We start from the raw sequence: 13,849 nt of genomic DNA, 5'->3' as shown, positions 1-13,849 counted from the left end.
GTCACAAACAGACAGCTGACATCATTATACTGCACACAATTCACAGGGAACAGATCCTGGTCGATAGCTGAGCATACAAAGTGCTTTGGTTGTCCGCTTTAGTCTATTAAAACCAGCCCAGTTGCCAGTTTCTGCAAATTTGATAAGCAGGTGTGTTTTTAGCGACAACACCGGCCAGAACACGATCTTCTCCTCAACCTAACCAAGTGATTTTTGTGCCTTAACCTAACCAGACTTTAAGAGCACCGCTGCCGCAATTTAAGATTAAGATTACTACCACAACACACCTTTTAATTCAGTGTTGACTCCTCCAGGTCTTTTCTTGACCTTTAACACCTGTTTTAAAGAAACATTAATGTAATATTTCTGTATTAAAATGTCTAGAAATGACTTAGATGTTTTGATTCAGAGAGCCCTTTGCAGCAGAAGTAGGAGAAGGGAAGAAAAAAGATACACTGATGTTAGGACATTTGGTCTTGCAGTGAACATCCTGATGCTGCATTAAATATAAATATTTCCTCGTTATGTTGATTTAAAAAATCTTTCATGATGCATTTGATACTGCAGGTTAGCTGTGTGTGAACATGCTTTTTAAGGAGCAGGTTTTGGTTCTTCGCTTCACTTACATTGGCCTTTTTTATCCAAAGCACTGATTGGCTCGTGATTAATGCACTGTGCTTTTACAACTAACACTAATTAAGCACATTTTCTTAACACAGGGTCTTTGTGTTAACTGCTGAAAGCCCTGTTGAAACCAGCAGTGACTGAGCTGTAATTTTCCACCAGTCACTGTCTCTCTCTGACCTGCATCATGTACTTACACATTTCTTCTTAGTTCATGTTTTTAAACCATTTTGATGCCAGTTTTGTGGATGTATTTCAACTGTTGGATAATAACAGCGAGCTTCTGCATGACGATTTTGCTGTAATCATCTCCACATTCTTTGCAACTCCGTTAATTACATTTTAATACATTAATCATCAGTATTTGTTTGCCGGTGTTCTACAGTAAAAGTCATGTCACAGGTGAATCTACATTTCTGCTGAATCCTCGAGCTTCATTTGACACCGCGGGCTGATGGAATGTGCCCGTGTTATAATATCTCCCTGTCATTTAATACAGCGTTTCTCGGTCTTCAGGACACAGAGAACCTGCTGGTTTTCAGTTCAGCCGTCTAATCAGTGATTGAATTACCGCTGGGACAGAAAAACCAGCAGAGCACCAACCACCGCTCTGACATGTCACCCTGACTCCTGTTTGTTTCCATCTTGGGCTCTTTTAGTTTTGGTCTTAAAAAGTTGCTTAGTTTTGCTTTTTTTTTTTAACTTTCTTTGCAGATTAGAATTCTAACCAACAAAAAAAAAAATAGGTCATTTTTTTACCGTTGGCAAGTTATCCGTGCTTTTATCTCTTCCCATTTTTAGACGTCTGCAGCTCTCTTCAGTCTGGGCTCACTTAGTTACTCCGGCTGCCTCCGCTTGAGCTGAATGCCGCCTTTTGCACTCGTGTTTAGTCTGCATTTAAAGTACAGATCAGCCTGGATCAACCCCACAGAAGACAGTTATATCCAGGTCTGTGCTCTCGGGTACTACAATAACAATAACAAACACTAGAAAGCCCTCAGAGAGCTCGCTGTTCCACTAAGGCATCACAATAACAGTTATCCTGATGTTTTGTTTTGTGCAAACATTTCAAGTGAGTTATGATTATATTGTCTGGATTACAGAGTATTTTCCAGGTTTTATGAGTACAATTTGGAGAACTTGTCATTTTAAAATGACAGAAAAAAAATGGCTTAAGGTGGAAATACGGGTGTAGCCTGCGTCATGTTGGATCTCATGAGTTTTTGTTCCGACTTGAGAAGATGTTCAAGTGACTACAGTTATTCCAACACCACATGTGCAATATAATTAACTAATAATTAACAGGGGTGAATAGGGAAAAAAAGTTAGGAAGAAGACAAAGACAGGAAATGTAGAGAAAAAACATGACAGAGGAGGAAAGAAACAGCAAAATAAAACAGGAAATGAGAGAATTAAAAAAAAAATCAAGCCATGACATCACCGTCTCATCCAAATATGGTCACGTCTGGCTCAAAAAGAAAACCAAGATGGCGGCAGCCGTTACGCCAAGTCGAGATTTCAAATCAGTAGTCTACAAAGCAGCAGTGGGTGACATCACAGTGGCTTTATAAATAAGCACACGGTAGGAGTTTGTAGTTTTTTAGATATCTTTTTAACAAACAGGACAAAATCGACAGGTTTGACACTGATAACAATAATAATTTTGACACTATTCTGGGTCACAATCTGGCGGTTGCCTGGACCCTTGTGGATGTAAACAGTGTGAACATCTCTGTCCTCTCCAAACGGACTGACCCTCCTGCTCAGGCTCTGAACGCTGCCCTCAAAACACACTTCACTGGCCTAGCTTTCTCTCCGAGCCCCCTGCAACAGTTTGATTTGGTTCTATTTTACCGCTACAAAGCACTCTGCGAGCTGTTTTTGTCGGAGAAAAGTGCACTACAAATGCCATTTATTATTGATATGGTCTGATATCGAGGCCAGCTGTGCTGCGCAGCTCAGCTGTGGCGTTTGTTTTAGTCCAGTCTGGGTTTTTTTTTTTTCTTTTTCTTTGGTTCCTGACAAGTTGACAACAGGTTCCACTGCTTCTGTTTTTATGGGTCAGTTGACGGAACAAGGTGCCGATTCACAGGACAAATGTGTTTGGAGAGTTTGGCTGAAATAAATACGCAAACACATGAATATATACATGAAGGGATGGACGCATTCTGTGAGACTCAACTCAAACAATGCAGGCAAAAACATTTACGGCAGAGTGTAGCAGTGACGGAAAGAACTAATGGATTTCTCTCCCTGTGTGTGTGTGTGTGTGTGTGTGTGTGTGTGTGTGTGTGTGTGTGTGTGTGCGTGCAGAGTATCTTTGCTCAGTTCCAGTTCAGCAGTGAGCGTGTGCTGCCGTCAGATGCACTGCGGAGCGCTCTGGCCAAGACTTTCCAAGACGAGCAACGCTTTCAGCTGGGTATCATGGACGACGCTGCCGAGTGCTTCGTGAGTCTGGAGACACAACATGGGCACAATCACACACACACACACACACACATAGACACACAAATACAGGAGAGGTGAGGGGTTGCCTAAATGTTTATCTGAGTAAATGTCTGAGGAACTCTTCCCTGCAGTCTGAAACCTTCAGAGACCGACTGTATCCATCACAACTTTTTTTTCCTCAATTTTCAACTTGACTGTGTGTTTGTGAAGTCACACTTAGTGTTTGCTGGTTCATCACACTATATATTGTCAGGTATACCTTGTTACTTTGTCCAACCCTTGCACCTCCAAGCTGAGGCCTTATTTTACCCACATCATAACCAGATGAAAAAGACAGTCTAGACTGAAAACCTCACAAACTGGCACGTTTTCCGTGCGCGGCCCGGGACAGGAAGGCTCTGCAGCGGGTTAGTTTGGTGTTGTTCTTTAAGATACTAGACACTAGAAGACAACACCCACCTCGCCACAGTCTGTTCACCCTGCTGCTGTCTGGCAAAACATAGAGAAGCACCAGACTACAGAACAGCTTTATCCTCAGGTTACAAGACTCCTCAACTCCTCCCTTTTTTTTCTTTTACAGATTAATTATTAATCCCTCCATATAATTCCTGTATTAAGTGGAGGCATAATAGGACCGCAGACTGTGTCATTACACAACCTTGTATTGTGAAATTATAACAGATCAATCTTGTATCTAACCACACCTGCTGATGTGTTGTTTAAGATGATTGACTTTAAGTAATCACCCATTAATTGTTTGTGCGGAGAAGCTCTATGTGGGATTTTTGCAGCAGATATTTTCATGACAACGTTTAAAGCGATAATATGAAAAAAATCTGACAAGGTGAAAGGTGGTGATCGTAGCGCAGGACCTACGGATGATTGTCAAATCAACAGCTCCCCTCAGTTTATGAGTTTCAGCTTCTTGTTTTAGGCGGACCGCCCCACTGTTTCGGTTCACTCTCATCGCTCTCGAGGCGCCGCAGACGGCTGTTTTTAGCAAATAAGCTCTTAAAAACTCTGCGTTCACTTCCTGCACAGCACAGAGGCAGTTAGTGACAAGCTGGTGAACACAGCGGAGCATTTAGCAACTGAAAAGCTGAGCAAGACAGTTTTCGCTCAGGATGTGGTAGAGACCAAAAGCAGAGATAAAAGAGAGTCAGTGTTGGTCCTGCATTTATTAAGGAGAGAGAAACGTGACTTCAGATGAATTCAGGAAAGCAATCCATGAATCCAGGTGTCGGGTCGAGCCCTGCCTCATTCTCATGCCTTCATAGCGACCATCGCAGGAGCGGCTGAGACTGTCTCGTTCATCCCACACACCTGACCTTTGATATTCAGTATAAAGTATACGGACACCTACAGTTTTTCTCTTGCTCCTGCAGCCTCCCGTTGGTGTGCTAGACGGGAGAACGACATCCGCTTTATGAGTCAGAAATTGGAGTCTGGCAGATTGCTGATCATTTCATTGGTCAACACCAAACCTCATGGGGAATTTTGACTGGGTTTTTACACACAAAAATCTGACCGAGAGAAATGGGAACGCAAGAAATCTGCTCGAACACCTTACACACAGTATATCAGGTTCGAGCAGAGCAAGAGAAAACAGGCAGGATTTTGAGGGAAGGAGTTAAAAAAAAATCCGATCATGAAATCAGTGAGTCATGCTCTCAAATAAAAAGACCACGCTCCTGATTAAAGATAGATGGAAAAAAGAAACCCAATATTAACTGTCTGAAAGAAGTTATTATGAAAGTATCACAGGTTTGGGGATTCCCAGATTTAGAATTCTCTGATGTTCTTTTATCACGTTTTATTTGGATTTTACTCCCTCAGAAGCAAAGCGAAGTCTTTTTTTTTTTTTTCTCTTCGAATGGTGGGTGTCTCGTTCTGGAATTGACTTTTATCATTTATCGAAGGGGGAAAATTAAGACGAGGGAACATCATTAGTCACAGGTTTTATCATTTTCCCTCGTCGTCTCCCTCTCTGCGGCCCCTTCCTGTTGCTTTCTAGCCGCCACTTTCGGTCTCTTTCTCTGCCGCTTTCTCTCAGCCTTAAGGACCTCCACAGTGTGTGTGTGTGTGTGTATGTGTGTGTGTGTGTGCATGTGTGTGTGCATGGGAAGGCGCTGTCTGATCGATTGGTAGTAAATGTGTTCAGTCAGGGAATCCGTCGGCTTCTTATGAAATATAGATGCTGCTCCCACGGTCAGATTAACAAGAGCACCAACAGAGAGGAAACGATCACACACACACACACACGCACACACACACACTGTACATATGTATACAATATAAACAAGCACATATGCCAACCTCGCACACAACACACATGTTACTTGATGCCCACTTCGTCTCGTGTCTTCCTCCAGGAGAATCTCTTGATGCGTATCCACTTCCACATCAGCGCGGAGAGCAGAGAGGACATCTGCACGGCCAAACACTGCATACCACACCAGAAGTTTGCCATGACGCTGTTCGAACAGGTAGGAGAGCGTCTAGCGAGCTGTCAATCAGGAGGAAATAACCACCCACGCAAACAGTTTTTTTTTTTTTTTTTATGTCCTGCGATGAGTCTGAGGATGCTTTTCGTGTTTGCAGTGTGTGTGTAACAGCTGTGGAGCCACATCGGACCCCTTGCCCTTCATTCAGATGGTTCATTACATCTCCACTACATCCCTCTGGTAAGACCAGACACACACCTACACACACACATACACACACACACACACACACTGCAGTAAATCTGGCAGCAAGCTGAGGCTGGGTGGCAGTAAAGGAAGGTACAGCGTGTTCTCTTCTTCCCTTCACGGGTCCCCGCTGAACTGCGAACACACGCACACATTATGCGCACACGTGTACGATCATGCATATGCAGGAGCAGGTGAGCCTCATGTCTCTTCCTCCAGTGCCCAGGTAGACGCCGGCGCAGGTAGATCCACAGGCGGGAGACGCATGTGCGCGCGTGTGCGTCCTCAGAGCTGTTACATAAAACTTGCACACGCTCTCAGTCAATGAAATAAGGAACAGGGGAAGTAATCAATCAGCTGTTTGATTCAGGAGACCCGGGGGGCGACATAAATCTATAAGTGGAACAGTGGGTCGGAAAGACTGCGAATGAGGAAATAAGAGGATATATCACTCCATATGCCTTTTGGAAATGGAACACGGCAGAGGAAATAGAGGGATGAATGGGGGGCAAAAGTACAAATAAACACACTGTGTCAAGGTAGTTGTGGGGCACAGCGGTGCCGCCGCTCCGTGTTTGTGCCTGTTAGCGCTGCCGAGCTATTTTTACCCTTAGTGGAGCCTGTTGTTTACAGTCGAGATAGCCAAATATGCAAAAGTCAACATGAGTAAGATAATCAGAGGGCAACAATAATACAAAAACAAACGTCTGGTTCGAGCGCGAGTCAGATGCAAGTAAACAGGAGTGTGTCCGCCGGCTGCATCGTTGTTGTTGTCGTTTTTTTTTTTTTTGCTTTCATAGCTTCACATCTGCCGGCGCGTCTTGAAGGAGGAGAGGTCGAATCTGAATGAGAGTAGAGAAGAGGTTGAGTTCATGTCAGGCTAATGGAAGGGGTGAGGGAGAGGAGGGGGGGAGGAGAGGGGAGGGGAGGAGAGGAGAGGAGATTTGGATGTTTTTGTTTTTTTTTTTCCATAAAATCGTTATTCTTAAAGGAATACTTCACCAGAAACAAAACAATGCTGATTCATTGCACACATAATCCCGGACATGGTGCTGAGCTGCATGAGTTCATTTGGTATTCACAGATAATAATAACAACAATAACGTATATTTGAGTTTGTCCTTCAGAGGACAGCTGTTCTTTAAAGGGATAATTGCAGCTCAGTATTAAAGTGTCGCTGTGTAAGCCTCACTGAAGAAGACTGTCTCAGAAACACAGTTTTGTTCCGTGACTAAAGCTTTTGTCATCAGATTATAAGTTGTACATAAACTTTTCCTTTAATAACAGTAATGATGATTCCGTACTGTTGTTACTCCCTGTAGGGACATTTTCTTTTGTCTCAAACGCTTCATGAAGGTCAAAGATCATAATCTGCCATAGAGGAGTTAGAATATGGATTCTTTTTCACAGATTCTCACAGAGGAAAGTCTAAAAGAATAGAGACAGTGTTTGAGGTGGCAATAATTCAAACCTGGGCTTGATAATAGATGTTTTTATATTCTTAAAAGTAGAAATTTGATGTATGATATTATATTTGATATAATATATGTTAAAATTAGCTGGTAACACCTTTAATTCAATTCCATGACATGATAGAAATGGGTGAAAATTAAGTGGTTCAAGATGTGCTTCAGTTTACTCATCGTTAGATGTTTGGTGCAGGGTTCAGCTGTGACAAATCACTTAGACAGACAGAAGCTGGTTGGAAGTTTCGTGGAAGTGTATTAAATAAATTACCAGCTAGTTTTTAATTGATATTCTGGTAAATATCAGAGTGTTATATTTGAATAGAGCTGGGGTATTGTTAAATACATTTTGAGCCAAATATCATGGTACTTTAGGGGGAATTGATAATATAAATTTGAATATGTTACTTAACACCTTCTTACAATAAAGTGTTGTCACAGAAGCTTTGGTCTCATTGTGAGCAGCACACACGTTCACCGAGTGTGTAAATCTGATGTTTTTGTGTTGGATGCTGCAGTAACCAGGCAGTGAGGATGCTCGAGTGCAGAGAGAAACCCACACCGGACATGTTCGGAGAGCTGCTCCGCAACGCCAGCAACATGGGAGACCTGCGCAACTGCCCTGTGAGTGCACACACACACACACACACACACACACACACATAAAATCTGCGTTAAAGATGATTGATACATTTTCTGAACACTCCTGATGGTTCTACTTGTTCTATACACTGGTTTTAACCCACTAAGACATTATTTTCACATCATTAAAATCTCATCGTGTTAATATTTTGTTAAAGACCAGTAGTCATCCCTACAACACTGTCGCAGTATCAATATTGATATTCAATAATCTCTATGTCACCCAGCCCGAATGCATTATAGTTCTGTTTATTAAGAAAACCCCCCAAAAAGAATCTGCTAATTTCTTTTTTTCCAATGTCAAAAGTTGGATTGATAAAAATAACTAAAAGACGGGTGAAATTCGGTTTTCAAAAATAGAATTTGCAGTGTTACCACTTTGGCACTTTCATCATGTCTTTGTTTGTTTTTCCCTCCTTCTTTCTCGGCGGGTCTTCGTTACATAATCAGCGCCTCATTTGCATTTTTCTCCCCACTTTCTATTACCGGAAGCATTTTCTGACTCGTCGCCATCGACCTCCTTTACAGTAAAACCAGTAATGATCGTCCTCTTCTTGTAGCAGGAAACAAAAGAGCGTTTGGCTGCAGGGGGGGAAATAATGTTAAACCTGTCGTTGAAAACTGTTAGAATGAAGAAACCGAAGAGAGATTACAGGCAGAGAAAGGAAGAAGAGGTGTAGCTATTGACGGAGGTGGACGGAGGATTGATGCCTTTGTTCTGCAGGTCTGTTCTGTGCTGCCACACGGGAAAGTGCTGCTGCTGAACAGATCCAGCTTGGCCGTGCTCAACCAGCCACCTCTGCCAAAGTACCGGCACAAAGCGCCTCCTCAGCTGCCTCACACAGCAGCAGCGCCGCCACGAACTCCGCCGCCGCAGCTACACTCGCACGCACCGTTAGATTATTCACGGCCCAAACGCTGACGTTGTGTGCGCAGTCCTGCGGGACCCACACAGACCTGTCTCTGTTTATCTTCCATCACTCGCAGCGGTGATCTTTTGTTAATACCACACCGGGCTCTGCTCAAACAAAGCGATTGGTATTTGGACGGCGGCGACGGCTGCTGGAAGATACTGTAGGTGCCAGATTGACGATAGGAGAGTGTGAAGATGTTTGCTTGGTGCCAAAGAGTTGACAGAGGGAAGTGTGAAGACGGTCAGTTAAAAAGCTGAAATGAATTTCATTAATTAAACACGTAGATGCTGCAGTGGAAGAAGTTTTCAGTCATTCTACTAGTTTTTAAGTAACACCAAAATGTGAAAATACTCATATTTTACTTGAAGGTCATGAAAACCTGTTTTGGCAGCCAAGTAGATACATTCTATGAGTTTCATTAATAGTATTCTATAATAACAGAGATTTCTGTATTTGTATTTGTGTTGTTGTTCTTTGAACTGGGCTCGGTTGGAGAAGTGATGCTGCATATATTGCTGCACCGATCATGTTCTGGCGATAATTTCACATAACGTGCATCACACACTAGCTTGCAAACAATAAAATTGTCTTCCCTCATGTTTTTACTTTAAGATGTGATAATTTAGTTTAACTTAAATGTATGTTGTTTGATGACCTCATTTACCTGTTGAGCCTCAGACTAACTGGAATGACATCTCACATTTACCTCAGACTGCACCAACTGGTGGTGACATGTTGTTGTTAGGCAGATTTGGTTCATCAAGGATGATAGCAAAGCAACACAGGGAATAAAATAAGCAAAAAAAAAAACAAAAAAAAAAACCAGCATTAAACTGTATGTTTTTGTTTCGCTCTGTTTGATTGCAGTCCTGTCCCTCCTTCTCTACGTCACCACACTTGCACGACTCCTTTCTTTTTGTTTTTTGAGGCCGCTCTCTTTGTCTTTCTCTTTTCTTTAACCCATTTTCATCACTTGGCCTGTATGATAGTATAAGCTGTCACCGGGAGCGCTGGCGCTGGTGTTTGTGTGTTTCCCCGAGCAGACAGGACAGCCTCTCTGTAGAGTTGGCTTTTCTGATTGGATAAAGCGGGCTGGGATACCAGAAGAGGTGTCTTCTCTTTTACTGCTTGAGCAGCAGAGAGGAGAGACTGACCACGAACACTCACCACACAGTGATTACTGTTGGAACACGGAGCTATTTAACACTAATTTTAATAAGAAAATGATGATTTAATATCGTACCTGCTTGAGGCGGAGCTGATTTGAGCGTTCCTTGTATTAAGGGTGTCATGATTATCTAAACCCACGTTTCCGTTTGACTTTCAATTTTAAGGTCAAGATTCAATTAGATTTTCCTCGCCCGCCTCCCACTGGGGTTTCCAGCTGTGTTGCCGGGGGGTCCGTGTGTGTATGTGGTGGTGGGGGGGGCTCGCTCCCTCTTTGATGGCTCGGTCTCGTCTAATTTTTCCCTCATGTTAAATCTGATATTAGGTGTTCAATGAAATCATGTATTAATATGTGAACTTTTCCTGGTATTAGATGGCTATTTAGAGCTTTTAAGGTTGCATTTGAAATAAAGCTACAGGTTCGAAAGACGTTTGACTGCATAGCAGGAGTCTGTGCTGTGTGATCATCTTCAACACCTGATCCTTTCTGGCACTTTCCAACATTCTTGCTCTGTGTGGCGTGTACGGAAATGTGTTAACTGAATGCAGAAGGGAAAAAAATTAAATCGCGATTGCTCTCCATTATAAACTGCTGTGGAGTTTAATCTGCAGCAGTGCATCAAAGTTGAGAAGCTGGTCATGTGTTTTATATGTAAAATCCAGCAAGATAAGTAGTTACTGCAGCTTACAAGTAAAAAGCGAAAGTAGATTGTGAAATGTTGCAATTTCGTCTCCTGCTGTTTTATTAAACAGCTCTCTGGGCTTTATCTGTAGATTTGATTACCTAAAACCCTCTACTCATCAAATTAACTGCCTGCATCCAGGGAGGAAGATGCATTTTCTATCTAAGAAGTCGGACAAATTGAGAACCATCATACAGGTTTTAAACAAACTGACAGGAACATGCTGAGTGTGCGCTGTGAAGTTTTTCTCCATTGCTGGTAGTTAGTATGTTTGTAGCTTAGATAATCTGACTGGCTTCTTATCTTGGGTTGAACCTCATCTACTGATCACTCATACGGACGTAGATAGGTGTGAGATTGCAAGGTGATATTAGCCGGCAGCAAACAGGCTTCAGGACCACTATAATATACTGTGATGCTTTTCGATTACCATTATAACCTGTTTTTCTGCATATATTTGTATCTTGATTGGCTGAAAATGGTTTCTGCCCATCACAAATTCAAGTAATGTTTTAAAGTAAAGGAGGTCATTCTGAAGACTTTCATCGTAAGTTGACTCAAGCTGACCCTCTGAAAGTCCACTTAAGGGACCTTCTGGATGGATGATATATGGGTTTGTACAAATCTCAGTGCTCTGAGGCTTACAAGGGAACTCCAGACATTTGGATGTAGACTTTGTTGTAGGGATGTTTGAGCTTTCTTAGATCCCAGCGATACATTGAGTATTGTCATGGTTGATGGAAATGATGGCTAGAACTATAAAGCAGCGGTATTGTCCTTTAACAGTAACTTTCCACCTGATTCTACTGTTCATTCTGCCTCCTCAGCTGTCGATGCTCACTGATAAAAGCGGGACTGTGTCTTTATTTTGTTGCCGCATGAGTCATGAGGAAGCATAACCACAAACATTTTTCCTGAAGTTGTTTCATTTTGCTCTCGAGAATGCCACAATCAGCATTCTGCAAACCTACAGTATCCTTTGACCAGCAGCACTCGTTATGTAACTCAGTCTCTCTTGGAAAGGTCTGCATAGCCACAACGAAAAAAAAGAAAAAAGCAAAGAAAAGAAATTTGCATACAAAATTCAGAGAAGAGGCTGCAAGATCAATGTTGTATTATGAAGTAGAGCGAATCTGTTTGTACGATCGCTTGATGAACGATGTTGTCAGCGGGCTGTTCTCAGCAGAGACACAGCACAGGGAGCTAACTGAAGCCGTGTGTCCCGTCGACGCGTCCTAAGCTAACAGATAGCCTGTGTCTCAGTTGCTGTGCTGCTTGGCTGCCGCTGCCAGGCTCGTGTTTGTGTCCCTTTTCTGAGAATTGAGAAGCAGACCCTGGCAAAATACCTTCCTGCCATCTCTGGTGCCAGCGCGAGACAGCCCGCCGCCCACAAAGAGAGAGTTCTGTGTGTGCCTGTGCATATGTGTGTGTGTGTGTGTGTGCGAGTGTTGTGTTTGGCAAAGTGTCTGGTTGCCGGGGTGTTCTCAGGCTGTTTCCGAGCCCGCTCTGCCAGCACTGCGTGCATGCTTGTGTGTGCGCATGTGTGTGTGTGTGCACCAGCTCTGCGGTGGGTCATGACTCAAAGGAAGGATTCAGAACACGCGGTTCTGAACTCAACATAAGGCCCAAGGGACAAATACAACTCAGCACAGCGCTTCTTCCTCTGTCGTTCTCTCTTACGATCCTTTCATCGCCGCTTCCCTCCTGCCTTTTATCTCGGCCACTCATTCTCCCACTGTTCACCTCATCCATGTGTGTTTCTGCATGCGTGCACGTGTGTTCATCTCTGCCAAGTAGAGGGATGATTGTAGCGATGTACACCGCTGTCACACTGCCTCATAACACAGCATGAATAAACCTGTTTGATCACATGCTCTCCTTTTTTTTTTTTACCCCTCCCTTCCTCTCCCTCCCTCCATCACAGAGTAACTGCGGGGAGGTGTTGCGTATCCGCCGGGTGCTGATGAACTCACCGGAGATCGTGTCCATCGGGCTGGTGTGGGACTCGGACCACTCTGACCTGGCTGAGGACGTCATACACAGCCTGGGGACCTGCCTGCGTCTGGGAGATGTAAGGGGATCACACACACATTACACACACACACATTACACGGTCGTTGTAACACATTAACGTATGTTATGTATGCCAATGTGAGCAGCCAAGTACATCCACCCAAACACTGACATAATGCTCCAAATTTGTTTGTAAAAAAAGAGGTTTGTGCACAGTGTGTACATCTGAGTGAGTGCTGCCAGTAACAGTAAGATTAACAGCAGTGATGTTTGTGGTGGCAAGTGTGCCATCAGTGCTCCTCTGAGGTTGCAGGTTGAAAGCAACCTAATACCCTTGGAAATGCAGAAGGCCCCTCTAGAGTCAGGTTTGTGGGGGGCTACTGTAGAAACATGGCAGTGTAACATGGACTTGCTCCATCTGTGGACGTAAAAGGGTCATTCTAAGGCCATGAAAACAATACTGTTCTTCATTTTCAGGTGATTTTACACAAATGATAACACAGTTTTGGATGTTATATTCCATTTCTGCCCATAGAGTCCCCTAAACCCAACACACTGGACCTTTACAAGAGAAATTCTTACAGTAAGGCAGTAAAAATATACATTTTTAGTATCTAAAGTTGCAGGACTCCTACAAACATTGGGTGGATTTCTCTACAATTTGGTGCAAACAGTCTTGGTTTCCAGAGGGTGGGAAAAAAAGGTTTATGAGCAAATAACAGCAAAACTACTTTTTGTTTTTGCTCACAGGCTAATATGCTAATCTATGATGTCATCGCGAAACACCAGCTTGTTTGCATTATCATAGTGAGCATGTTAGCATGCTGTCTTTAGCTTTTGTGCCACAGGTTTTTGAAAACAAGCCTGACTGAATGTATGTTTATGAGAAAATGACCCTACTTCTCACTTGATTAATAACATTATTAAACAGTTTCCTAATGAGTTTAATGTTTCAATCTTTAGTTTCAGGTCCTCATACATACAGCATGATGTTTATCTTGTAAACCTTTGAGTAAAGTAGACAATAAAGCAGCACGGTATGCTTAAGGGCGTGGCTACTTTGTGATTGACAAGTTGCTACTACAGCCTATCCTCCAATAAAAGACGATGGTGATGGGGAGGAACTCTTGCACTTGGTTACCCTTACTCACCCAGGACCTCAGAACTCATGTTTTGCTGCATTAGGACCGTTTTTTGGTCCC

General features: G+C 43.0%; 1 protein-coding gene across 3 annotated transcripts in view; it reads left to right on the top strand.

Annotated features, from left to right (window-relative positions):
- usp54b (ubiquitin specific peptidase 54b) overlaps positions 1-13,849 on the top strand; it is a 57,720-nt gene that overhangs the window by 24,442 nt on the left and 19,429 nt on the right. For all 3 annotated transcript variants that reach the window (XR_005071951.1, XM_037082408.1, XM_037082407.1), the window contains exons 4-8: positions 2,938-3,072; positions 5,445-5,558; positions 5,674-5,756; positions 7,747-7,852; positions 12,559-12,705. Coding sequence is in view for 2 of the 3 variants with exons in the window: in XM_037082408.1 (XP_036938303.1) it covers positions 2,938-3,072; positions 5,445-5,558; positions 5,674-5,756; positions 7,747-7,852; positions 12,559-12,705 (585 nt within the window). In the remaining variant the exon portion in view is untranslated. The remainder of the gene's footprint in view (positions 1-2,937; positions 3,073-5,444; positions 5,559-5,673; positions 5,757-7,746; positions 7,853-12,558; positions 12,706-13,849) is intronic.

The sequence above is a fragment of the Acanthopagrus latus genome, chromosome 20 (assembly GCF_904848185.1).
Source record: "Acanthopagrus latus isolate v.2019 chromosome 20, fAcaLat1.1, whole genome shotgun sequence".
In the NCBI taxonomy this organism is placed as follows: Eukaryota; Metazoa; Chordata; class Actinopteri; order Spariformes; family Sparidae; genus Acanthopagrus; species Acanthopagrus latus.
Note: the sequence above shows the minus strand (reverse complement) of the source record. Positions and strands in the feature narration are given on the sequence as shown.